Here is a 25245-nt window from a genome sequence, read left to right as displayed (position 1 = left end):
TACAATACAGAACACATTTTCCCCAGACAATCACAAAAACAAGCCGAACAAGTAAACTATTGTAAGGCTTTAAAATGAGAAGCACAGTGTGTATTTGAGTATTACTTCATTTACAAATTAGGCTACATTTTAGGTCTATTTTATATTTTATTCAAGCAAAAATTTATTCAAGGGAAAGGCAACTTATTTTACTATGAGTTGTCAACATTCATTTCACTATATAGGAGTACATTAGTAGGTTTTTCATAATAATTGAAACAATTAGTCCTACACTTACAAACATTCAAATCAAATCTGAAATGACAACTGCAACTTTGCATGTTTGCCAGTACAAAAAAGTTAGAGAAATATTAGTTTATTATTATCCAAGTTCTGTTTCTTTACATGATCATTTCCAAAATGGCCACTTGCAATGATATTCGTATTTCATACTGATTTCAGAGAAACCACTGCATTTAGTTGCTTTAATATGTACCCTGTTAACAGGAGTAGTTCTAAAAATCACAATTTTATGCCTTTGTTTTGCAGAGCAACACAAATGGCTAAATAAGCATTTTTGGCCATTAGTCATTCAGGAAAAGAGAAAAACATTGAGAACAAGACATGAAAGATAATAAAACACGTGTTTTGACTTGCTCCCTATATAATAGGGCCTGTAGATTCCAGTGGTTGTTTTTCCTTTTTTCCTATTCCTTCAAATATAATGGCTATTTATATTTTACAACTGCTTCAATTATACCTGTGCAACAGAGTAGATCACAGTATAGTTTGAGATGTTTTAAAAATATTGTATATAAACTTGTTTGATATGCTAAAGCATTTGGCAACACTTTTACAGCATTTGATTTTACATAATTAACATTTTCCTTCTTTTCTATGGTTTTTGTACATCTTAAGAAAAATTTTCAAATTGACTTATGCATTAGTCTAAGAAAACTTGCAAAAAATAGATGAACTACACAAGCTTGTCCCCAACATCCACTGTTCCAGCTAATACTGGTATTAAAATCTTCATTAATTATGTTTACAAATCATTACCAGTACACGCTTGAAGGCAACTGACCCAATTTGAAAAGAAAACCATCAGGTTTTATGCTGTGGCTATAAAGATCTACAGTTCTGCCATGAAATTCAACAGCAAATAATATATAAAGCAATTTACAAATTCACCAGTTCCTGTGATACAAACTGTTTTAATCTTTCAAGGTACTGTCCATAAAGCTCAACATCATTGTGTCCTGCTCCTTCTACCCACAGTGGCTCAACGGGTCTTTGGCAGCGCTCAAATAATGCTAGGCCATGTGAAAAGTCAATCACTTCATCTTCAGTCCCATGGATTATTAACACCGGGGATGTAATTTTAGAGATCTTGTCAATGCTATAGGAACACAAAAAAAGAAATCAGTATGCAAAGGTATACAACTTCACAAACAGCCATCCTTGGAACATTTGCTCATGCACATTGGGCAGTATCCAACTGTGCCTGCCTGTGAGTGGAGGGGGCTTTGGTGAGAAGACTGAGACTCTCCCTTCCCAGCCCCCTGGCAACTGCCTGTATGCCTGCCAAATCTGATCCAGCATGTTGGTGGTCCCTCCAGAGCGGATGTGGGGAGTGCAGGGTCTTGAGAGGAAGGGTAAGCCCCTCCACACTAGCGGATATTGGCTATCACCTGTTAGCTTCAAATTCTTTGTTTATCTGAAGTGTGCCTTATTTAACTGACACAATGCCAATGGAGAGACCCATTAGCTGAGGCATACTAGAAAGTATTCATATGGAAGTTACCAGTTTGACGACAGGACGGGTGGGTGTGTTTTAAACATGACATTTTAAACAGTCTCATTCACAGCAAAAAATCAAAATTAAGCAGCTCTGCACTGATTAAGGCTTCCTTATTTTAAGCTTAGTGACCTCTACTCATGGTTTACGAAGTGCTCACTAGGTGGTTCGTCTAACTGTATGAAAATACTACAGCTTACTTTGGAAATGCGTCAAAGCAGTAGGTCTTCTTGGTATCAGGAAAAGCTACACGCATTCCAGAGGTCAGAGGAGAATGAAGAATTACAGCAGCACTTTCATAACGAGCAGCAAGATCCACAGATGGCACTGTTCCTATACTTTGTCCATATATAATTACATTTTCAGGGCGGATTCCGTACCTGAAAAAGTAAGTAGCATGTTATTCCATGAGTAAAATTACTGTATATATGTTCACTTCAGAAAACTCATACAAACTCCAAAGCATAAATCATTTTTCCTTCTTTCATCAAGTGTAACAAACCTGACGGGTAGTAACTTGAATTCTGCAAATACTGCAATTTGTGATAAAATTATTTGCTTTAAAAAAATAGGGGTGTTTTTTTAAAGGTGTAGGTAAACATTATACTTCTGAGACCCAATAAATGCAGATGCTGCTCCTTTTTTAAAACAGCTTGCATATACTGTATAAAAGTGGCATTCACTATTTGCATGGCAGAAGTGTCTGTATTTCTTTCTCAAATTCAGGAATAAAAACTATTTACAAACACATTTTCTAAACTACCGTAGTCTAAAAAGGACAACCAAAACCATATCCAAGCCTTATTACCTATCTTGGAGGGTGTGCCAGAAGGGGAAGGTAATAAAAAGGCAGGCAAATACATTTCTATGGAGAAATATTACAAGTTGCTGTGCCCAGGCTACAGAGAACTACTCAAATACCTCCCAGTGTTTTTCAGACTGTTCCTCAAACATTACTCTCCCCTTCAAGGCCACATAGCAGGCTACTATTGAACTGAAGGAAGTCAAGCCATTTTGCTATGCCACTAGAATCAACTGTGAGAAGGGAAGAAGGGAAAAGGTACCAGATACCTAAGAATGTAAGAAGAGCTGTGCTGGATCAGGCCAAAGGCCCATCTAATCCGGCATCCTGTTCTTACATTGGACAATGAGATGCCTACGGGAAGCCTGCAGAGAACACAGGAGGGCAACAGCTCTTGACTTGTTATTGCCAACAACTGGTACATAGAGACCTGCCTCTGACAGAGGAAGCAGAACATAGGATTAGGCAAATTTGTGGAAGTCCCTTTTAAAGTTGTCCACGTTAACGGACACTACCACATCTTGTGGGAGCAAATCCCACAGTGGACCTCCAGGCTTCTCTATCTGACTCTCAGGACTCCCTCTAGGTGACCCCCCTTTACTGGCCTGCTTTGGGATCTCTGCAAGTGCTTCTGCCTAGCAAAAAACCTTGACCTTCAACTGTGATAATGTGTGCACAGAAACCTGATTTTTGCTTGACTGAAAGGTAGCCAACTGTAACAAGGTCCACCCACTTTTGCCTCTGACTGCACCCACCATTGGCAGGGCCCCTCTAGAAGGTTCCCCATGAACCTTCATGCTGTGGAAGGTCCTCCCTCTCTGAGCTTCACCAACCCCATTGGCAATGTGGCTGATAGCTGGTGGGAGCTGCAATCCAAAGCAACTGGAGGCAGGCACCGGGTTGAGGAAAGCCATCTTGTAGGGTTGTAAGGATTACAACTAGGGAACCCATGTGAAACATTCTGAACACCTGAATTCACTATTCAAGTGCTAACTCCTCCTGTTAGCGTGGTGTCTCTTGTGAAGCTGGACAAGCAAACTAAGAGGGACTCAAACCCTCCAATTGCTCCTTTTATACACAAACATTATTCCTTCATACTGCAACCAATTCAAACCCAATAGGCACTCATTGTATCAAACATGAAACAAAACTAGAAAGCAGGATAGACTGGTGGAAACAGCAACAAAATATGGCAGTTTGGAGTGCTCTTGTTCACTGGCCCATCCCAGCAGCCAGTCATCCCTTCTGCATGGTACTTCATTCTCCTATCCACCCAGTTTTCTATTCCATCAACACCTGCAAACTAACTGTTCACTGGCCATAGAACACGGAAGTTTTCAGGGCGGTAGAGCTGGGAGGTGGGCATGCAGCACACTTGGAACAGAGTGCCAGCTTGGGGAACAGGGCGCCAGCCGCTCCCCATTCAGGGCAGTAGTGCTGGGAGACAGGCCACACCCGCAAATAAGCCTTGAATTTTAAAGGTGCAGCTTATTTGCGGGTGTGTCTTATATTCAGGCCAATACGGTACAATACTTAAAACCAATCATTAATAAAATACAGTAGCAAGGGTGTGGGTGGGTGGGGGGTGTTTTACAGCATCAACTAATTTTCTCCAAAGGTAAGAAATTGTACCGTATTTTTCGCTCCATAGGACGCACTGGACCATAGGGCGCACCTCATTTTTAGAGGAGGCAACAAGGGAAAAAATATTTTTCTGGTTTTCCTCCTCTAAAAGCCCTGTTTTTTTGAGGATCAGCTAAAGGTTTTGCAGCTTTTTTGCAAAGGAAAAAGCCCTGGTTTTTTTGAGGATCAGCTAAAAGTTTTGCAGCTTTTTTGCAAAGGGGAAAGCCCTGGTCTTTTGAGGATCAGCTAAATGTTTTGCAGCTTTTTTTGCAAAGGGAAAAGCCCTGGTTTTTTGAGGATCAGCTAAAAGTTTTGCAGCGTTTTTTGCAAAGGGGGAAAAGCAAAGAGGAAAAGCCCCATTTTTATGGGGTTCAACTCACATTTCTGAAAAATCTTAAGGAAAGGGAGCAGTTTCTAGTATTTCCAGACAGATAATCTAATCAGCCAGTCACATGTCCTGGGGAAACAAACAACCTCCCTCTGCAGTACATTCAACAAAGGAGGGTGGGGCTGAAAGGGAGCGGGACTCTTATCTCTCTCCCGATCTCTTGCTGATCAGCTGCTGAGCGGGGTCTTTTCAACACTCCCTTTTCTCTTTGTAAAATAAAAAGCACAATCTGCTTTTGGCCCCTGGGCAATTTAACTCCAGGGACCACCATTCGCTCCATAAGACGCACAGGTATTTCCCCTTACTTTTCAGGAGGGAAAAGGTGCGTCTTATGGAGCGAAAAATACAGCACTTTGGCAAACCCTGGGGTACCCCAAGGCTACCAATACCCCCTTGCATGAATGAGAGGTGCTGTTTTATGCAACAGTACTCATGCCTGAACATTCACAATATGGAGAGAATGATTATTACATAGAATTAAAATTAGAACACTGCAGTTGGTGCAGAGCACACACCAGTTAAATTACAGCAATATGATTTTGTATAGCTTGTGCTTAGGTCTTTAAAAAAGTGATATTAATTTAATGTCAACTAACTAAAATCACCCCTTCATGGATCACTGCCTTGTCGTGGCGAAGGGGCTTGAATTACTCAGGGAAGCTATGGACAGGTCAAGATGGACAGGTCATAGTGGAGAGTTTGGACCAAACGTGATCCACCTGGAGGAGGAACTGGCAACCCACTCCAGTATCCCTGCCAAGAAAACTCCATGGACAAAGACAACAGGCATATAAAAGATATGACGCTGGAAGATGAGCCCCTCAGGTCGGAAGGCGTCCAACATGCTACTGGGGAAGAGCGGAGGACAAGTACAAGTAGATTCAGAGCTGATGATGCGGCTGGGCCAAAGCCGAAAGGACGCTCAGTTGCGGATATGCCTGGAAGCGAAAGGAAAGTCCAATGCTGTAAAGAAAAGTATTGCATAGGAACCTGGAATGTAAGAACCATGAACCTTGGTAAGCTGGATGTGGTAAAAAATGAGATGGCAAGAATAAACATTGACATCCTAGGCATCAGTGAACTAAAATGGACAGGAATGGGCGAATTCAGTTCGGATGACTATCATATCTACTACTGTGGGCAGGAATCCCGTAAAAGAAATGGAGTGGCCCTCATAGTCAACAAAAGAGTGGCGAAAGCTGTACTGGGATGCAATTTCAAAAATGATAGAATGATCTCGATACGAATCCAAGGCAGACCTTTTAACATCACAGTAATCCAAGTTTATGCACCAACTACCAGTGCTGAAGAAACTGAAATTGACCAATTCTATGAAGACCTACAACACCTTATAGAAATGACACCAAAGAAGGATGTTCTTCTCATTATAGGGGATTGGAATGCTAAAGTAGGGAGTCAAGAGATAAAAGGAACTACTGGCAAGTTTGGCCTTGGAGTTCAAAATGAAGCAGGGCAAAGGCTAATAGAGTTCTGTCAAGAGAACAAGCTGGTCATCACAAACACTCTTTTCCAAAAACACAAGAGATGACTCTACACATGGACATCACCAGATGGGCAACATCGAAATCAGATTGATTATATTCTCTGCAGCCAAAGATGGAGAAGCTCTATACACTCAGCAAAAACAAGACCTGGAGCTGACTGTGGCTCAGATCATCAGCTTCTTATAGCAAAATTCCAGCTTAAACTGAAGAAAGTAGGAAAAACCACTGGGCCACTAAGATACAATCTAAATCAAATTCCTTATGAATACACAGTTGAAGTGAAGAACAGGTTTAGGGATTTAGATTTGGTGGATAGAGTGCCTGAAGAACTGTGGATGGAGGCTCGTAACATTATACAGGAGACAGCAACGAAAACCATCCCAATGAAAAAGAAATGCAAGAAGGCAAAGTGGCTGTCCAATGAAGCCTTACAAATAGCGGGGGAGAGAAGACAAGCAAAATGCGAGGGAGATCGTGAAAGATACAGGAAATTGAATGCAGATTTCCAAAGAATAGCAAGGAGAGACAAGAGGGCCTTTCTAAACGAGCAATGCAAAGAAATAGAGGAAAATAACAGAATGGGAAAGACCAGAGATTTGTTCAAGAAAATTGGAGATATGAAAGGAAGATTTCGTACAAAGATTACCACAATTAAGGACAAAAGTGGAAAGGACCTAACAGAAGCAGAAGACATCAAGAAGAGGTGGCAAGAATACACAGAGGAATTATACCAGAAAGATATGGAGGTCTCATACACCCCAGGTAATGTGGTTGCTGACCTTGAGCCAGACATCCTGGAGAGTGAAGTCAAATGGGCCTTAGGAAGCCTTGCTAACAACAAGGCCAGTGGAAGTGATGATATTCCAGCTGAACTACTTAAAATTTTAAAAGATGATTCTGTTAAGGTGCTACACTCAATATGCCAGCAAGTTTGGAAAACTCAGCAGTGGCCAGAGGATTGGAGAAGATCAGTCTACATCCCAATCCCAAAGAAGGGCAGTGCCAAAGAATGCTCCAACTACCGCACAATTGCACTCATTTCACACGCTAGCAAGGTTATGCTCAAAATTCTACAAGGCAGGCTTAAGCAGTATGTGGACCGAGAACTCCCAGAAGTGCAAGCTGGATTTCGAAGGGGCAGAGGAACCAGAGACCAAATTGCAAACATGCGCTGGATTATGGAGAAAGCTAGAGAGTTCCAGAAAAACATCTACTTCTGCTTCATTGACTACGCAAAAGCATTTGACTGTGTCGACCACAGCAAACTATGGCAAGTTCTTAAAGAAATGGGAGTGCCGGATCACCTCATTTGTCTCCTGAGAAATCTCTATGTGGGACAAGAAGCTACAGTTAGAACTGGATATGGAACAACTGATTGGTTCAAAATTGGGAAAGGAGTACGACAAGGCTGTATATTGTCTCCCTGCTTATTTAACTTATATGCAGAATTCATCATGCGACAGGCTGGACTGGATGAATCCCCAACCGGAATTAAGATTGCCGGAAAAAATATCAACAACCTCAGATATGCTGATGATACTACCTTGATGGCAGAAAGTGAGGAGGAATTAAAGAACCTTTTAATGAGGGTGAAAGAGGAGAGCGCAAAATATGGTCTGAAGCTCAACATCAAAAAAACTAAGATCATGGCCACTGGTCCCATCACATCCTGGCAAATAGAAGGGGAAGAAATGGAGGCAGTGAGAGATTTCACTTTCTTGGGTTCCATGATCACTGCAGATGGTGACAGCAGTCACGAAATTAGAAGACGCCTGCTTCTTGGGAGAAAAGCAATGACAAACCTAGATAGCATCTTAAAAAGCAAAGACATCACCTTGCCGACAAAGGTCCGTATAGTTAAAGCTATGGTTTTCCCAGTAGTAATGTACGGAAGTGAGAGCTGGACCATAAAGAAGGCTGATCGCCGAAGAATTGATGCTTTTGAATTATGGTGCTGGAGGAGACTCTTGAGAGTCCCATGGACTGCAAGAAGATCAAACATATCCATTCTCAAAGAAATCAGCCCTGAGTGCTCACTAGAAGGACAGATCCTGAAGTTGAGGCTCCAGTACTTTGGCCACCTCATTAGAAGAGAAGACTCCCTAGAAAAGACCCTGATGTTGGGAAAGATGGAGGGCACAAGGAGAAGGGGACGACAGAGGATGAGATGGTTGGACAGTGTTCTCGAAGCTACTAACATGAGTTTGGCCAAACTGCGAGAGGCAGTGAAGGATAGGCGTGCCTGGCGTGCTCTGGTCCATGGGGTCACGAAGAGTCGGACACGACTGAACGACTGAACAACAACAACAACTAAAATCAAGGGGCTCATGGCACTGCCTACAATATTTTGACAATGTACAAAAGATAGTTTAAAACCACTATCTTGGAATAGATAAGCTTTTGGATCCATGTCCAATGGACTCCACTATCACATAAATGGAAGTAGTTCTCAGTATCTGACAGTTCAACCACCTATTTTTTACACCACGCGGAACCTAAACCAATTTCACAATATCATATATTATAAAAGTTAGTGGGCAGCCAGATTGTACATAATGAATCATTAAAAATGTTTAGGCAACAATTTTAGGATGAAGAGATTTTCCATTCTCTCTTCTGTCTCCTAGCTCCATATTAGAAAGGAGGAACCAATAAAGAAAATGTTGGTGTTAGTCTCACAACCTCTATGAGTGCAAATTGTGAATGTTCTTTGGTATAATTATTTTGGCAGGCACATAAATCTTAGGGTAAAAAGAAAAACAGCAGGGGAATAATGGTGGGGTTGGGGAGGCAGGCTTGTAACTTTGGAACCATACCCAAAGCTTTCAATATGCAGCTTTTAAGCTTAGGATCTTTGACTACCACAACACAAAATCCTCAGTAATGTTCTAGTTTTGTAACAAACTTAATATACTTGCACACCACAACTATCACTTTCTCTGTTCAAATTTAAGTCTCACTTCCAGATTTGAATTTACCAATGGTAGGACCCCCCCCCAAAAAAATGCCCGTATTGCCTCATTATCAAGTTGTTTTAATACCACTACTCAACTACCATATACATATTACTCATGACTATCAAATACTAAGGACCCAGGTGGTGCTGTGGGTTAAACCACAAAGTCTAGGGCTTGCCGATCAGAAGGTCGGCGGTTCGAATCCCTGCGACGGGGTGAGCTCCTGTTGTTCGGTCCTAGCTCCTGCCCACCTAGCAGTTCGAAAGTACGTCAAAGTGCAAGTAGATAAATAGGGACCGCTCCAGCGGGAAGGTAAACGGCGTTTCCGTGCGCTGCTCTGGTTAGCCAGAAGCGGCTTTGTCATGCTGGCCACATGACCCGGAAGCTGTCTGCGGACAAACGCTGGCTCCCTCGGCCTATAGAGCGAGATGAGCGCCGCAACCCCAGAGTCGGACACGACTGGACCTGATGGTCAGGGGTCCCTTTACCTTTATCAAATACTAGCCCTTGTTGTTATAAAATAAATCTCTTAAGGGTGACACTCAATGATGTCCATTCTCTTGTGCAAAGGAAATCTACTTGTACAACCAGACTTCCAGTTTCTTCTCCCCCTCAAGCCCTCCCCAATCTGTTATGGATGGTCCCACAGGGACAGGAAATAGATGAGCTGACACCCACTCATACGACACTGAATCACTCCCTAAATGCTTGGAGCCATTTGAATTCATGAACCAAAAGTTTCTGAGAAAGACTCCCAGGAACTTGTAGGATAGGGCATGTTTTGCAGTATCAGTGCAACTACCAGATCCTTTCACTTAACATCCAGTTTTACCTACACACTTCTAGTCAATACGTGCATGACCAGTTCCCAATAAATATCAGAACACAAAAAGCTGCACAAATCTTAGCAAAATATACAATGTGCACATTTTTTTCTACACTATTTTATGCAGAAACCTATACAATAAAATATAGCTCTATTTTACTCTCTATATATGCAAGTATTTAAAATGCAAATGTTCTACCAGGTGAAAAAAAGGTTAGAAGGTGGAGCAGAACCAAGCCTAAAAGCTTCTTCCTACCCTTAGATTTATTTTCAAGTAATTAAAATGTTAGAACACTGCAGAGGATAAATACCTGGCAGTAGAAAGGTCTTAAAAATTCACCTGCAGATAATGAATGCAGAAAGTAGTTAATCTCTGCACAATGCCTCAGAAATATCAACCAGTCTAAATGTATATTTCCTTTAAATGAAGGACAAACAATAGCCTCCTCATATTAAAGAAATCTTAACTATTTGATCAAAAAGCACCCTTAGTTGTTCAACTTTTAAACAATATATAACTTAAGTAGACATTTGAGAGATTTGAGTTTCAGGTTTTCTCAAATGATGCCTGTTTCTTGCAGTGATAGTTGAAGAAGCAATTCACTACTTACTAGGGCTAATAGCGATTGGTCCAAGGTAAATAACGTACTGTATTCTAGTCTCCACAAACTCTATTTTGTCTCTCAAATAGCAATTAGCACTACAGTGCTGTTTCCAGGCTGGAACATGTGACACACACACAGCTTAACCCTTAATGGTCAGAGAGGCTGTACACAAAGCTGCAGAGTGCTCTTTGGGTCGAAAACATCATGGAGAAACAACTGTCTCTTCCATCCTTGAAGAGTGAGGAGCGACAGCCACAATTACAAGAAAAAAGCGGGGAGGAGATAAATTGGAATTTATCAGAAAATTAGTAGGTGTGCTTGTGTCTGAATGTATACACAGATTATGTAAACATAAGTGAATGGAAAGATGGCGGTTAACAGGAAACCTAAGATTTGCAAGACTTGCTTAAAGCCAGCTGGACTGCAAAGTTGCCTTTTAAGAATTCAGAGCCATTTGTTTAGAAAAGATCCCCCAGTGTCGGAAATCACAAATGAATGGCTATAGGTATGCAAGCCAGAAAGAAGGCTGGCTAGAATTCCAGTTCTTAATGTGCAGACTCTACATATCTACATAAGGAAATGTTCAAACACTCAATCTCCACTGGACTGAAATGGTTCAGTTTCATATCAGAAATATATATTTTCTCAACAGATGAATCAGCAGTAAGAATTTGAGCAAGAAGACTCTCACTTGGCTCTCCTTCGTGATGTAAAATTACTAAATAACTAATCCGTTTGCTATGGGCTCTGCCAATATAAACTGTTATTTTTATTTGCTATTTAATGAATTAGCACTATTCTCTCTCTTCCTGATAGGTGAAAGGGCAAAATATGGGACAGACTACTGATGTACAAAGCTCACCTGATTAAATGGAAACCTTTATTCAAATTAAACATAAATACATATGCATACACACATACAAATAATGCATTTCTATTTACCTTGTTCTAAGAGCTACCCAAGCAGCATCGATGTCAGCATATAAATTCTTCTCGGTTGGTTTTCCAGAACTTGCTCCATATCCAGAGTAATCATATGAAAATATGTTGCAGTTAATCCGTGAACCAAGTCCTATGTAGAAGCTGCTCATTTGGCCCAGGTCAACAGCATTCCCGTGCGAGAAGAGCAAAGTATACTTGGCATTAGGGGAACAACGCACAAACATGCAGGCAATCCTGTTACCTTTGCTGGTTCTAGTCATAAAACATTCAATGGCATCTTTCTCTCTAGAGGAATATTGCCAGTCTGCTCGTTCAGAAAGGTGTAGAGTCCAGCGACTCCCACTTTCATCACACATCAGTGTGTATGTAGGATCTGGGGGCAAAAATGCCAGTTTGGAAGCGATCTTTCCTGGACATGGTGGACAACAGAATAGGCAGCACAGTTCACTAAACGAAAGATTATTCATCTTCCAATCTGAAATAAGAGAGAAAAGTGTGAGCTTCCAGTAAGATCCCCATACATGCATGTTATCAAACACTAACAGACCAGGGATTCATTTGCATGTCTACATTTGCAGAACAAAAAAAACTTTTCACATCTAGGCTAAACATGGTAAGTTCCATCAAACCAAGTAATACCCACCAAAATCAACAAGCATTACTAACTTAAGTCCACATATTTCAATGGGTCCATTGTGAAGTATGCTATCACCCAACTGATTCTCGCTTAAAGACTTGTCATTCTATTTTTCTTTTTCAATGTTAGGCAAATGTTAGTACTTGGTCAGTGCTTATATCTTTCTGAGAAGCCATTAATATAAAAAAAAACTAGAAACTTATTTAAGAAATATATACACATTTCTTCAGCTGAAAGTTTTATTGAAAGCTGTTTACAAAAATAAAAAGCCAACATACAAGTCTATACAGTCAGGGAAGAAAAGAAAGCATATAGAGTAACATCAGAGTATACATTGGCAGGAATGTCAATGCCAGGATAATTTGTCCAGAAAGAGAATTTTACTATTAGTATACCACTGCAGAAATTACCCTCTTTCTAATTATATTAAGAAATAGGAGCATGTTAAATAAAGGGCTTACCTACTATTAACAGTGCTTCCTATGAACTCTTAAGTTGGTTATTTTTAAAGCAGTTCAAATTCTAAGTGATATGTTTTAGTTATTTCAAAAGCAACGTTAGGATAAATAATTCATGTTTGTCAGTAGCATGGCTTTAGGCATCTGTTAAGCAGCTCTGTTGCATCCAAGTTAAGAGAAAATAGTCAGGTTGAAACCAATTAGGCAACTTCCTAACAGATCTTCTCTCTGAAGCAGGAAATGGGGAACCTGTGCCTTTCCAGATGTTGTTGTACTCTAACTCTCATCATTACCAGACTGCATGGACATTGGTCAAGAGAGTGGTAAGCGGACAACACCTGGAAGGCCACAGGTTCCCTGTCGCTGCTCTAAAGATATTGCTAGTTCACAGTCTAGGTGGCTCTCCTGCATACAGAATAATTCAGCTTTTCCAAGAATTATTTTAACTGATGAACAGACAAGAATGGAGCATAGTAAATCAGGTTAGGAGATGATAATGCATCTGGAAGGAACTATAAACCCTTTCAAGTAAGAGTCTAAAAACACACACACCAAAAAACACCTTATCTTGGTAATTTGAAAACCGAATTAAAAAGCTCAAATTGAAATCCCATACAAAATGTAAGTTATGCTATAGATGCAAAACAGGATAATTAACCCATTCTTAAAGGGGTGCCACCTATCAGTCAACAAATGGGTGGGTTCAATGGCCACAAAAAGAATAGAAGACACTCACTTTCGATTCGTGACATGATCAAACCTCTGGTGCTGAATCACACAAACCTGATTTGGAGAAAGCTCAGAACGAGCAGTTTCTTTGTACTGATGCGAACTTTCTATCCAGCTCTTCAACCTAAAAGGGCTTACAAGAACCACTAACAATACCAACTTCTTCCAATGCCAGTGCTTGATTACTATTTGAATCCACAAATCCTGGCAAGGAACATAAGAGCAGATGGTGGAGTAAAAAGAATTACGGTGGGGAATAGAGAATACACTCTGAAAGCCTTTGCAGATGACCTTGTAATAAGTTGAAGAACTTTGGTAAGTGTACCAAAAGTATTAGAAAAGATTCAGGAATTTGGACAAGTTGCTGGTTTTAAGCTTAATAAAACAAAAAAACAAAACGTTGGTGAAAAATATGACAGTATAATCTAAAGAATTACTACAACAGATCACAGAATTAAGTGTAAAAAAAGAAGGTCAAATACCAAGGGGTTTGGTTAACTGCAAAAATATAAATATATTTAAGGACAATTACATACCCACGTGGAAATAAACAAATAAACAAATAAACATGCAAGCAAGCTGCAGGGAAGGATGAATTTATCATTCTGGGGAAGGATATCAGTTATAAAAATGAATGTGCTACCAAGAATGTTATTTCTGTTTCAATCAATACCTATGGTCAGTGGGGCAGGACACTTTAAAGAATGGCAAAAAAGATATCTAAATTTATCTGGCGGGGGGGGGGGAACCAAGGATTAAATATAAGTTGTTGATAGACTCTAAAGAAAGAGGTGGCTTCTCCCTGCCAGACTTGAAGTTATATTATGAAGCGTCCTGCCTATGCTGGCCTCGGGATTGGATAGTGTTAAAAAAATAGAGCTATATTGGACCTGTTAGATCATGATAACAGGTATGGGTGGCATGCATATTTATGGTATGGAAAAACGAGAGTGCATAAGGGATTCCTGAACCACTTGATAAGAAAATCAATCTACGAGGTATGGGAGAGATATAAAAATCTATTAGAGCAAAGGACACCATGGTGGCTCTCCCCATTAGAAACAATATCGGTTAAAAAATAAAATATGAGAGGTGATTGGGCAACTTACAAAGAAGACCAATTAAAACTGAAAAAATATGAAGATATTAGAAAGTTATTAACATATTGGTTACAATATCATCAATTAAATGATGTTTTCAAATTAGATAAAAAAGGGTTTTGACAGAGGTGTCAAGGTTTGAAAGGGGCCTGTTGGAAAATAATTTGAAATTACTTTCAAAAATGTATAAATTACTTTTCGAATTGTTTACTAAAGGTGAAGAAGTTAAATCAGTGATGATACATTGGGCAAGAGATTTTGGTTATAATATACGAGTTATAATATATGAGTTAAAGAAAATGTTTAAGAAAACTTTTGTTAAAAAACCAGAGGCTTTTTTGCTAGGTATAATAGGTGAGGAACTACCAAAATAAAATAAAAGACTGTTCATGTATGCAACGATAGCAGCAAGGATGCTTCTAGCCCAGAAATTGAAAGAAGTACTGACCAGAGAAGAGTGGCAGACCAAATTGATGGAATACGCAGAAATGGCAAGACTGACGGGGAAGATCAGAAACCAGGAAGACCAAGTATTTTTAAAAGACTGGAATAATTTTTAAATATATTTAAAAGACCACTGTAGAAAGTTGAAATCATTGGCAGGAATACAATGACACTTGTAAAGTGAAATGAACTTTGGTTACTATGATTACAGTCATACCTCAGGTTACAGCCGCTTCAGTTTGCGTTTTTTTCATGTTAAGAATGCGGCAAACTCGGAAGTGTTTACTTCCGGGTTTCGCTGCGCGCTTTGTGCATGTGCATAAGTGCTCTATCGGCGCTTTGCGCATGCGCAAAAGTTCTGCTCTGGTTGCGGACTTTTTGGAGTGCAAACGGCACCCCGGAACAGATCGTGTCCGCAACCAGAGGTACCACTGTATATAACAGATGGAAAATTGCAAAAGATGCAGGAAAAAAAGAATAAACCTTTTGAAATGGAACCCATGGAGGGAGAGGAGGTCTAAAGGTTTGAAAGAACCTTTTTTATTTTCATGTTTTGGAATGGTTACGGTTATTGTGTTTAACTTTATGTAAAACTAATAAAAATCTTTTTTTTTTAAGAATACACAAATCCTCACTGATGGGAAGGTAACAGGCACAGTGTTCGAAATTCCCCAGGCACCAGGTGCGTTTCACGACTGGCATGGGTCCAACTGTGAGTAAGCGAAGATGTCTTGCTGTCACGTTTGGCAACTGACATCTCCACTATTTGGCTGGGGCACGGCAGTGTTTACCAGATGGAGGGGGCGCCATTCCTGATAGGATGACCCTCCCTACTGGAGACAGGCTGGGTCTTCAGCTTGCCATGTACTTTCCAGAGGAGAGGAGCCCTCCCATTTCTCCAGATTAACCCTGCCTGCTGCAAGGGATGGTTGGGTCTTTGTGTCTCTCTCTCTGTGTTGAGTGCTTTTTTGTGGATTTTCCCTTGTCTAGTCCTCTCCTTCATCCTGTTTGCTAGATCATCATTCGGAATGAGTTTTTTCACTGTGTTTTCCTGTTAGCTGCCCCCCCCCCCAGTTTCTTCATTTCTATTTCATTTTCGTCGTGTCATCCCCGCCCCCCCCCACTCTGTTGTCTGCCATTTTGTTTCAGCAACTCAGCGTTTCTTCAGGAGACCCAATAAGCTCCTAGAAATGTGATTGCTGCACCTGTTGATCTAGTGCTTTCCCACTCTCTGCACTTTCGGGTCCCAGCACCAACTGGGAGATTTAGCAGCGACTGCCGTATCCTCAGTCGCCTTCCTGCCCTTCAACTGCATCTGCATGCAGGATGATTTCGTTTCCGCAGGGCAGCCTTGCGCCTCACAATGTTGCTGCAGAGGAGGAGATTGCAGGCACACAACCTTGGGTGATTCTCCAATATTCTCACCAGAACAGGTGGCAGTAAGTATGGGGAACCATCTCTCTGGTTCTGAGGCCTTCCTCATAGCAAAAGTTCTGAAGGTGCACACAATCTCTCAAAATAGGAATTCTTATGACAGAATTATCTGGCAGACTACAGAAAGTAATTTATACAGGCTACATTTGAAGAAACTGATAATACTAGAAAGACTTCTGAGTAAGTGTATTTGGCCAAGTGTTAAGCAACAGCATACTATACATGAGCTAATACTATACACATATATATGTTATGGAAAATACTAAGAAATAAAGTGATGGGGATAGCATAGAACAGTGGTTCTCAAAGTGGCACATGGGTGTGGCAGGAGAGGATGGCAAGTGTTGTGGAAGGATTCAAGGACAATCAAATAAACATTTAAATATTTTAGTGCAGTATACAGTAGTATAAAAAAATAATTTGCAGAATACGGATAGGTATCCTCGGTGCTTTTTTCCTGGGGTACTACTCAAGGGTACGCAGTACTGGCACCTTTCCTCCCCTAAATGTTAAAAGTGTGGTATTTACTGTAACAACTTCATGGGGTGAGTACCAGCACGTTTCCCCCCTAAAAAATGAAGCGCTGGGTATCTTTTCAAAATGAGAGCAATACCATCAACTGATACGGAGGACAATCCTAGTTGTGATCCAGAAACACCGTTTGAACACACTTATGGAGAATAGCATTGGCTATATTTCTACAGTTCACCACGACATACTGTTGTGAACAGGGATTTTAAACTGACAAATATGAAATATCAGAAGAGATGAGTTTTTTTGTCTCAAATGAGACCTAATGTATATGAGATTACCCACTCTCATTGAGTTTGAATACATAAGGTACATATGTAAGAGGTTCATTTATAATTATATTTGGGAAATGGTTCATGTTCTTATGTTGTTGTTCAGTTGTTCAGTCGTGTCCGACTCTTCGTGACCCCATGGACCAGAGCACGCCAGGCATGCCTATCTTCTACTGCCTCCCGCAGTTTGGCCAAACGCATGCTAGTCGCTTCGAGAACACTGTCCAACCATCTCATCCTCTGTCGCCCCCTTCTCCTTGTGCCCGCCATCTTTCCCAACATCAGGGTCTTTTCTAGGGAATCTTCTCTTCTCATGAGGTGGCCAACGTATTGGAGCCTCAGCTTCAGGATCTGTCCTTCCAGTGAGCACTCAGGGCTGATTTCTTGATGTAGCTGCATTGTTTTATACTTTCTGGATGTCTCATGATCATATTAAAAAATAGTTGCGTTCTATGTTATAAATCACCCCAACTATTCTATCCAAGAGCAGAGAAAAGCAGTTGTGTTCTGCCATTCATTTTAGAAGCCAGCATGGCAGCAGTAGACTGAAAGGACAGCCCATAAATAGTGAAAATTTATCCTACCTAATGTCATTTAAGTTCAGAGATGTTATCTCTATTTGATCTGTTCAGCAGAAGGTAATGGGAAACTCACATGTGGTGACAAAGCCATATTTTATGTAATGTTTCCATGCATCTTTGTTAAACTTCAGTTTCATTAGGGGCTGATGAAGTCAAGTCTTAACAAGGTCAATTTCAAAATGTTTCTTCTGCCCAGCACCACTTGCAGAATAAACATGAACATAATCTGCAATATTACATTTCAAGAGAAGGCAGAGGGCCTTATCGGTAGTGGTGCCCGCCCTGTGGAACGCCCTCCCATCAGAGGTCAAGGGAATAAACAACTACCTGACATTCAGAAAATACCTGAAGGCAGCCCTGTTTAGGGATACTGTGATATTTTAAATGTATTTTAATATTTGATGGAAGCCGCCCAGAGTGGCTGGGGAGACCCAGCCAGATGGGCAGGGTACAAATAATAAATTATTATTATTATTAGAGTATTCTTCAATAAGAATAATACACCAGAATCTGCCATATTGAGATTTCCATACGGTTTAATAAAACGGCTAGAACATTATTTCCTTCTACCCGCTGAACTATTTCCTTTTAGCTAGGTTTCTTAAGCACTACAATCAATCAATTATCAACATACAACATAAGGAACACAGGTTATAGCTACCAAGAGAAGTTGTTTGGGACAAACTCAACGGAAGATTTAGGGCAGCTTTGATTTAGAAGTCAAATAAAGCAAGAGGCCTACTTTTAAAAGCAAATGTAGTCTGGGGTAAAGTATTATGAGAGGTGCGTAAAAATAAAAGTATCTGGATGAGAATACAGTAGTACCCCGGGGTTACACACACCCCGTGTTGCGGACGTTCGAGTTGTGAACGCCCGCAACCTGGAAGTGTTTCTGGAGCGCATGCAACCCCTGGATGTGCAGAAGCGTTCTGCACACTTCGCACAGCGCAGAAGCACTCAAATGCACTATTTCTGGGATTTTTTGTTTGTTTTCGTGCATTCCTGAGACGCACGCCCGCATTACGTACCGCGACCTGGAACGGATCGTGTGCGTAACCTGGGGTAACACTGTATCTTAAACCATAGACATGAGCTGAACTATACCCTTCTTCCCTAACCCCACAGGGCCAACTGCAGAAAGGGAGTGAGAAAGGCAGGCAAGATAACACAAGGGTGGAGTGGGCCCCAGGCTCCCTGTTCTCAGCCAACTTATAACAACTACCCTATGGGAAGAAATATCTGATACTTGCTCCTCCATTTCCGAGCACATGATTTTTTGTGTATCTGTTGGGTTTGACAAATGTAAGCTACTTTGACAATTCCTGTCAAAAAGAATGATATAGACCTATTAAATAAACAAACAATGGAGTGGGAACTATGGTGTACAATTTAGCTTACTAGATTGACAAGCAGTGGATGGACCAAAGTTAAGAGGAAATTAAATAAATAAATTGTTTGTATCACACCCTCTGACTGGGTTGCCCCAGCCACTCTAGCCGGCTTCCAACATAAATAAAAACATAATAAAACACTAAATGTTAAAAAACATCCCAATACAGGGCTGTCTTCAGATGTCTTCTAAAGGCTATATAGTTACTAATCTCATTAACCATCTGATGTGAAGGTGTTCCACAGGGCGGGCACCACTACTGATAAGACCCTGTGCCTGGTTCTCTGTAGCTTCACTTCTCTCTGTGAGGGAACTGCCAGAAGGCCCTTGGCGCTGGACCTCGGTGTCTGGGCCAAACGATATATACAGGGCCAAGGCCGTTTAGGGCTTTAAAGGTCAGCACCAACACTGAATTGTGCTCAGAAACGTACTGGGAGCCAAAGTAGGTATTTCAGGACTCGCATTATATGGTCTCGGCAGCCACTCCCAGTCCCCCGTTTAGCTGCCACATTCTAGATTAGTTGTAGTTTCTGTGTCACCTTCAAAGGTAGCCCTGCATAGAGTGCATTGCATTAGTCCATTTAGCATTATATGAATGCTTGATTTTTTTAAACCCACAATTGGAAAACGTTATCTCCCCCCCCCCCCGCCCCCAAATGACAAGTATATTACAACTGGGAACTAACACACATGCTTCCTGTAGAAATTAACGGCAAGTAATATTAAGAAACATTTTCCTGATTTGTGTCACAATAAATCTAGCTCAAAGTCCTAAAGAACACCTGATCTGTTTCAAGTAAGCAAAGTCCCCCCCCCCGAAAGAATGAAGTTAACAAGAAAAACAAATGAAACAGAATGATACTGCAACTAATTCCAACTCGATATTTTCACATGCCAAAGAACTACACTATAGCACTTTCTGTTAAAAAGAGAGAGAGCGAGAGCACACAATCTGCCCATTCATAACAGTTGAAATCCTACATTGTGTGCCTTTTACCATCCCAGACTGGTACCTCTTTGCACCATCACAAGACTTAGGGAATCTCGCAGCCTCAGAAGCAGTGACATACCGACATGTTTTTCAACTCATTTTAGCGGAGAAGTAGAACAAGCAAAATAATTCAAATTCCGCTTTAGACTGCCAAGTATTGAGATCCCTCAGGGCAGAAAAGGGACCTGGAGCCGAGAGAGGGCAGGGGAAGAAGAGCAGAAATGGAGTCCTTCCTGTTCACGCCCGAAAGGGGGAAACGAAGACCTGCCGCCTCACATACCAATGAGGCGCCGGCTCTTTTCTGCTTCTCATTCATTCAACGACACCCGCCCCCCCCCCCGGCCCGTCCCAGTCCCCCTTTTCCTCTTTCTCTCCCCGAGGGAGAGCGCAGGCTTTACTTAGGATCGCCTCCCAAGGGATCGCGATGAGGCTCTGCGGAGGAGGAGGCCGCGAGGGGAGACGGCGGGGTCTCGGATGGGGGCGCGCGCACCACCACCACCCCCCCCCCGCCAGGCCCGAGACCCCGCCGACTCTCGCCCGGTGGCGGCGGCCGGGAAGGCGCGACAAGGGAAGGCGCCGCTCACCTGGCAGCTCCGCCGAGAGCGCGCGGCCGCCTCAGCTGCCTCTCCGGGCGGGGGCGCCGCGCTCGCTCTCTCCCTCGAGGGAAGCCGAAGGGGCCGCCGCGCAGGATGCAGGGCCGTCGGCCGAGGAGGCGGCCTGGGCTCACGGGGCGAGGCGAGGGACAACTCCGGCCGGAGCCGCCGGGGACAGCGAGCGAGCGAGCGGGCGAGCGGGCGGGCGGGCGGGCGGGTCGTGCGCCTCTCAGTCACCGGCGGCCCTGAGGAGCGACCAATGGAGCGGCGCCTTCGCCTCCCGGGATGCCGAGAGGAAGGCGGGACCTGCACAGACGGAGCCAATCCAGCGCCTCGCGCTGGTGTCCGAGGTCCAATGCGCGCGCTCAGGAGACACTGCGGCTCGCCAGCCCATTAGGCGGGGCGGGGCGGGGCGGGGCTGCGAGCGGCGGAAGTAGGGGAGCGTTGACTTCCGGGGCCTGGAGCATGAGCTGCGAGCGGGGGAACGTGGCTCGCACGAGGCCGCAGCGGCACCAGAACGCGCACGCCTTCCGCAACGACAAGCACGACACGAGCGCCCAGCGCAAGGTAGGCGTCCTCCCCCCCCCCGCCGCGGCCAGGGCCCTCCGGGAGCCGAGAGAGGTCGGGCGGGAGGCCTCCTCCTCCCCGCAGGCCTTGCTCCCTCGGAGCCTCCTTCGGGGCGTGGGGGGGGGGGAAGGGTAGAAGAACCGCAGGCGCACCTGGTGGTTTCCTCACTTTCTCTCCATGTGTTAAATTTAAACCTCAGCATCAAAGCACAAGTTGAAGACTATTACTCTAGAGCAATCATAGGCAGCCAGCCTCTGGTCCTCCAGATGTTCCGGGATAAAACGTTAATTACCAATTTTATTTTGAAAACTAGGAGGATTTTTTAAACAAGCAGAGTTCTGAGTTTGTTTATATGGTTCAACAAAACTAGCTTGCAGTGGTAATAAAAACAATGTAAATTGATGATGGCAGAACAAATAAAAGCCAGTAGCAGCCTATAAAAATAATCAGATGCTGAAAAGCCTAGGTAAATCAAGTTTCTACCTGCACTGGAAGAGCATCTGTTTTGATGCCAGGTGAGCCTTAATGGGGAAGGCAGAGTATAAGCAAGGTGCCAGAAATAAGAAACCCCTCTCTGGTTAAATTCATGCCAGACCCTCTACCTTGCTTCTCCCAATATGCCACCTGTGGGTTGATGAGGTTTCAATAGGGACTGCAGCACAAGCCCAAATTCCTGGGTTTAATTTCATTCCTATTGTCTCTGGCAGGGGCATAGCTAGCCGCTGGGGCGGCAAGGCAAGCGGCACCCGTGGGAGCGACGCCTCCGCCCGTGCCAGCTGGCCCGCCCCTCTCCCGCGCTCCGTGAGCGGAGCCGTCCCGGGGAAAGGAGAGGGGTTGGGCCAGCGAGGGGGGTGTTATTCCCCTCGCTGGCGCGCCCCTCTCCTTTAACCGCGGGCTCCGCTCAGGGAGCGCAGTGGTGAAAAAAGCCGCTGAAATTGGGAAAGCCCCCTCTTTCAGCGGCTTTTTTCGCCACTGGAGGTGGGGATTGCGTGGGGCTCCGCCCCGAGTGCCCCCCCCGAGGGCGCTACGGGGGCCCTCCAGCCCCCCCCTTGCTACGCCCCTGGTCTCTGGTACCTGAGTTTCCCAGTTGGCAAATCTGAGTAACCAGTTACAGGCACAAGAATATAATATCAGGTGATATTTGATGAACTTCTGTTTCAAGCTCTTTTCTTTACCTTTTTTCCTCAACTAAATAGCCTCACTCATTATTGAGCAATGAACTTCAGGATACTGCAAGATGATAATAATGAAAATATTTTAGGCTTCTTTTCTGAGCAAACAATTTCCCCAAGCAGCTTATAATAAAAACAAATGATAGAAATACCATAATATTTAAACACAGCAAATTCATAACACTAGACATTAAAAAACCCCTACCCAATGAATGGGCATCATGCCTAGAAAACCAGTTGAATATTTTTTTTCAGGGCCTTCCAAAAGCTTGCAGCAAAGAGATTTGGTGCAGGCCAGTGGAAGGAATTCCACAGCAGTAGAGCCACCATAAAGAAAGATCTCTCCGTCAAGGCCACACAACTTTCTGACGTAATGGGTGGGCACACCAAGATAACCTCCAAAGCAGAGCTTAAGATACGGGCAGGGTGGTATGGGCAAAGACTGTTGAATAAATAGCTTTGTTGTTATCTGAATACTCTTCTTTATGTGTGCCTGATGTGTATGGTGGTCACTATGACTAATCCTCTTGTTGTGATTATATTTGTTTGATAGTGTGACGTGTTGATGTAAATGGCATTTACTTTGAAATATATGTACTTGGAAATGGCGCCTCTCATTTCTGGGAGAGCTTTCCCAGGTGCAGGGCCAGCAGGCACACCAAGCTCCGGCCAAAGCCCTGCAACGTGCCTGCCGGCCTCTCCGTCCATGGTCTCGACATTGGCCAATCCGAAGCTTCACTGCCCGTGTGCTGAGGAAACCTGGTGCAGCTTCAGATTGGCCACCGTCGCTGACCACCCAGAGGCACCTGCGGCTTCTGATTGGCTGCGGAAGCTTCTTGGAGCCAATCCGAAGCTGTCCGTCACGGAAGTTAGTCCCCGTGTGGCGAGGCGTCGCTGCACTCTGCTGGTTTAGCGCGGGGACTGACTGGGCGGGCGGCAGAGTCCTCAGGCAGGGTCCTCAGGCCAGATAAAGAGTCCCTCAGGCCTTATCCAGACCACGGACCTTAGTTTGCCACCCCCTGGTTGTAATTAATTTTTATTTCTTCTTGCTTCTGTTTTTAATTTTCCAACTAAAATATAATATTGCGCCTGTACTTCACTTTTCGAATAATCCAAAAGAACATATAGTGGATTTGTGTTAGAGTGGTGAGAAGAAACATGTTAAAGTACAGGTGAAACTCGAAAAATTAGAATATCGTGGAAAAGTTCATTTATGTAAGCATTTGTTCTCATTAGCTACTGGAGTTTAATATATGAGATAGACTCATGACATGCAAAGTGAGATATGTCAAGCCTTTATTTGTTATAATTATGATGATTATGGTGCACAGTTGATGAAAACCCCAAAATTGAGATTGTTAATTTGGGGTTCTCATCAGCTGTACGCCATAATCATCACAATTATAACAATTAAAGGCTTGACTTATCTCGCTTTGCATGTCATGAGTCTATCTCATATATTAGTTTCACCTTTTAAGTTGAATTATTGAAAGAAATGAACCTTTCCACGATATTCTAATTTTTCGAGTTTCACCTGTATATGAATACAACCCAGTTCTCTTTTCTGCGCATGCTTCAGTTTCTTGCTATGATTCCATGATGGATAGAGCACCAGTGCACAATATCTAGTGTTTCCTCTTTTAGTACACTCCCCTTTTGAATTTTAATTTTAATGCAGTACACTTGGCTTTCTTGAAAGCAAAAATGTAGCTATGAGGCAAGGTTAAGACTGGTACTACTGGAAGGAATTTTTTGTTTTATTTTGTTTTGACTATGGCAGACCAACACGGCTACCTACCTGTAATCTGAACTATAGTATTACTTTAAAAAAAAGAACAAGGCAGCTTTTTGTTTATACTCAGAAACTGAGATGTTTTACTGCAGATGTCATCAGGTAAGAAACCGCTTTTGTCATATGACTTATTGTGTTCTTAGTAAGCATGTGTCTTATCACGTGCACATATCTTACCTACTAATCCTTTCCGGTTCTTGTTCATCCTGCAGTTGAGCTCTGCTTAGACCTGAGTCGCTTTCACTTTTCAGCACTACTGCACAATGCAGGGCATGAGAACAGCATAGCAGGCAGGCTATTCAGTGGCCCAGGAACATCTTTCATTCCAGGCTTGATATGCTGCCACCAAACTTCAAGTACAAGAGAAATGGCCCAAATAAGGAGGATTGTGGCATAGAAGAAGCTACACTGACATTGCATCTTATGTGATGAGGGCAGGGGTAATAGCCCCTTTCAGGTGTTCAGTACTTTTTGTCTTCATCCCTACCTTTGCACCTGACCTTAGAATTTGGTTCTACTTTTCTGAAAGCTGCATTGGCTTACAAGAGGATTGTGACTTCTTCAGAGGTTATGCTGGTGACTACTGGAGAAAGAACCTTTTCTGTGGTGCTTCCCAAATTGTAGGACACCCTCCCTAGACATACCCACCTAGTACTATCTTTGTCATCATTTAGGTACTAGGCATTGTCTGCCTGTTCATGCATGCATGTAAAGGGAAAGTGGTTGGCCACATGCAGGGCAAGATGTGTTGTGAATGCAGCAGGTGGGGGCGGCAGCCCTAGTGTGGGATATGAATAAAGCAGGCAGTAAGTAAGAATGAATGAATTAATATAATATAAATATGTATATAAAATGTGTAATATAAGTAAGTATAGGATAATGTAAATAAATAATATAATATAAGGAACACAGCAGGGTTAACATAATAAAATAAAAAGTATCAGGATTATGTATGACATTCAAGTCAATTGCAAGATATACCAAGCTTGTGATGATGCTTGTCTGAAAAGTATATTACAGTATTCGTTGTGTGTGAAATAAAAGAATGCCATTCCACAGTGTGGTACCATTTGAAAGGGCTTCAGATAGTACACTGTGTAATTTTTCCTAGTTTTTAGCTAAAGAAAAC

General features: G+C 42.6%; 1 protein-coding gene across 1 annotated transcript; it reads right to left on the bottom strand.

Annotated features, from left to right (window-relative positions):
• Positions 1–127: 127 nt before the first annotated feature.
• Positions 128–20653, bottom strand: ABHD17B (abhydrolase domain containing 17B, depalmitoylase). The gene is made up of 4 exons (XM_033164088.1): positions 20577–20653; positions 11426–11900; positions 1978–2157; positions 128–1378 (listed from the first exon to the last, which is right to left on the bottom strand). The coding sequence occupies exons 2-4, from the start codon at positions 11890–11892 to the stop codon at positions 1159–1161; spliced, it is 867 nt and encodes a 288-aa protein (XP_033019979.1). The 5' UTR covers positions 11893–11900; positions 20577–20653; the 3' UTR covers positions 128–1158.
• Positions 20654–25245: the final 4592 nt, after the last annotated feature.

Source organism: Lacerta agilis, chromosome 11, assembly GCF_009819535.1.
Source record: "Lacerta agilis isolate rLacAgi1 chromosome 11, rLacAgi1.pri, whole genome shotgun sequence".
In the NCBI taxonomy this organism is placed as follows: Eukaryota; Metazoa; Chordata; class Lepidosauria; order Squamata; family Lacertidae; genus Lacerta; species Lacerta agilis.
This window is presented reverse-complemented; position numbering and strand designations above follow the sequence as displayed.

Excerpts from the sequence above, each read along its gene's own strand:
- ABHD17B (XM_033164088.1), bottom strand. The coding sequence starts at position 11,892 with ATGAATAATCTTTCGTTTAGTGAACTGTGCTGCCTATTCTGTTGTCCA. Across the intron at positions 2,158-11,425 it reads TGGGTAGCTCTTAGAACAAG|GTACGGAATCCGCCCTGAAA; the intron begins GTAAATAGAAAT and ends TTACTTTTTCAG. Across the intron at positions 1,379-1,977 it reads TGCTTTGACGCATTTCCAAA|CATTGACAAGATCTCTAAAA; the intron begins GTAAGCTGTAGT and ends GTGTTCCTATAG.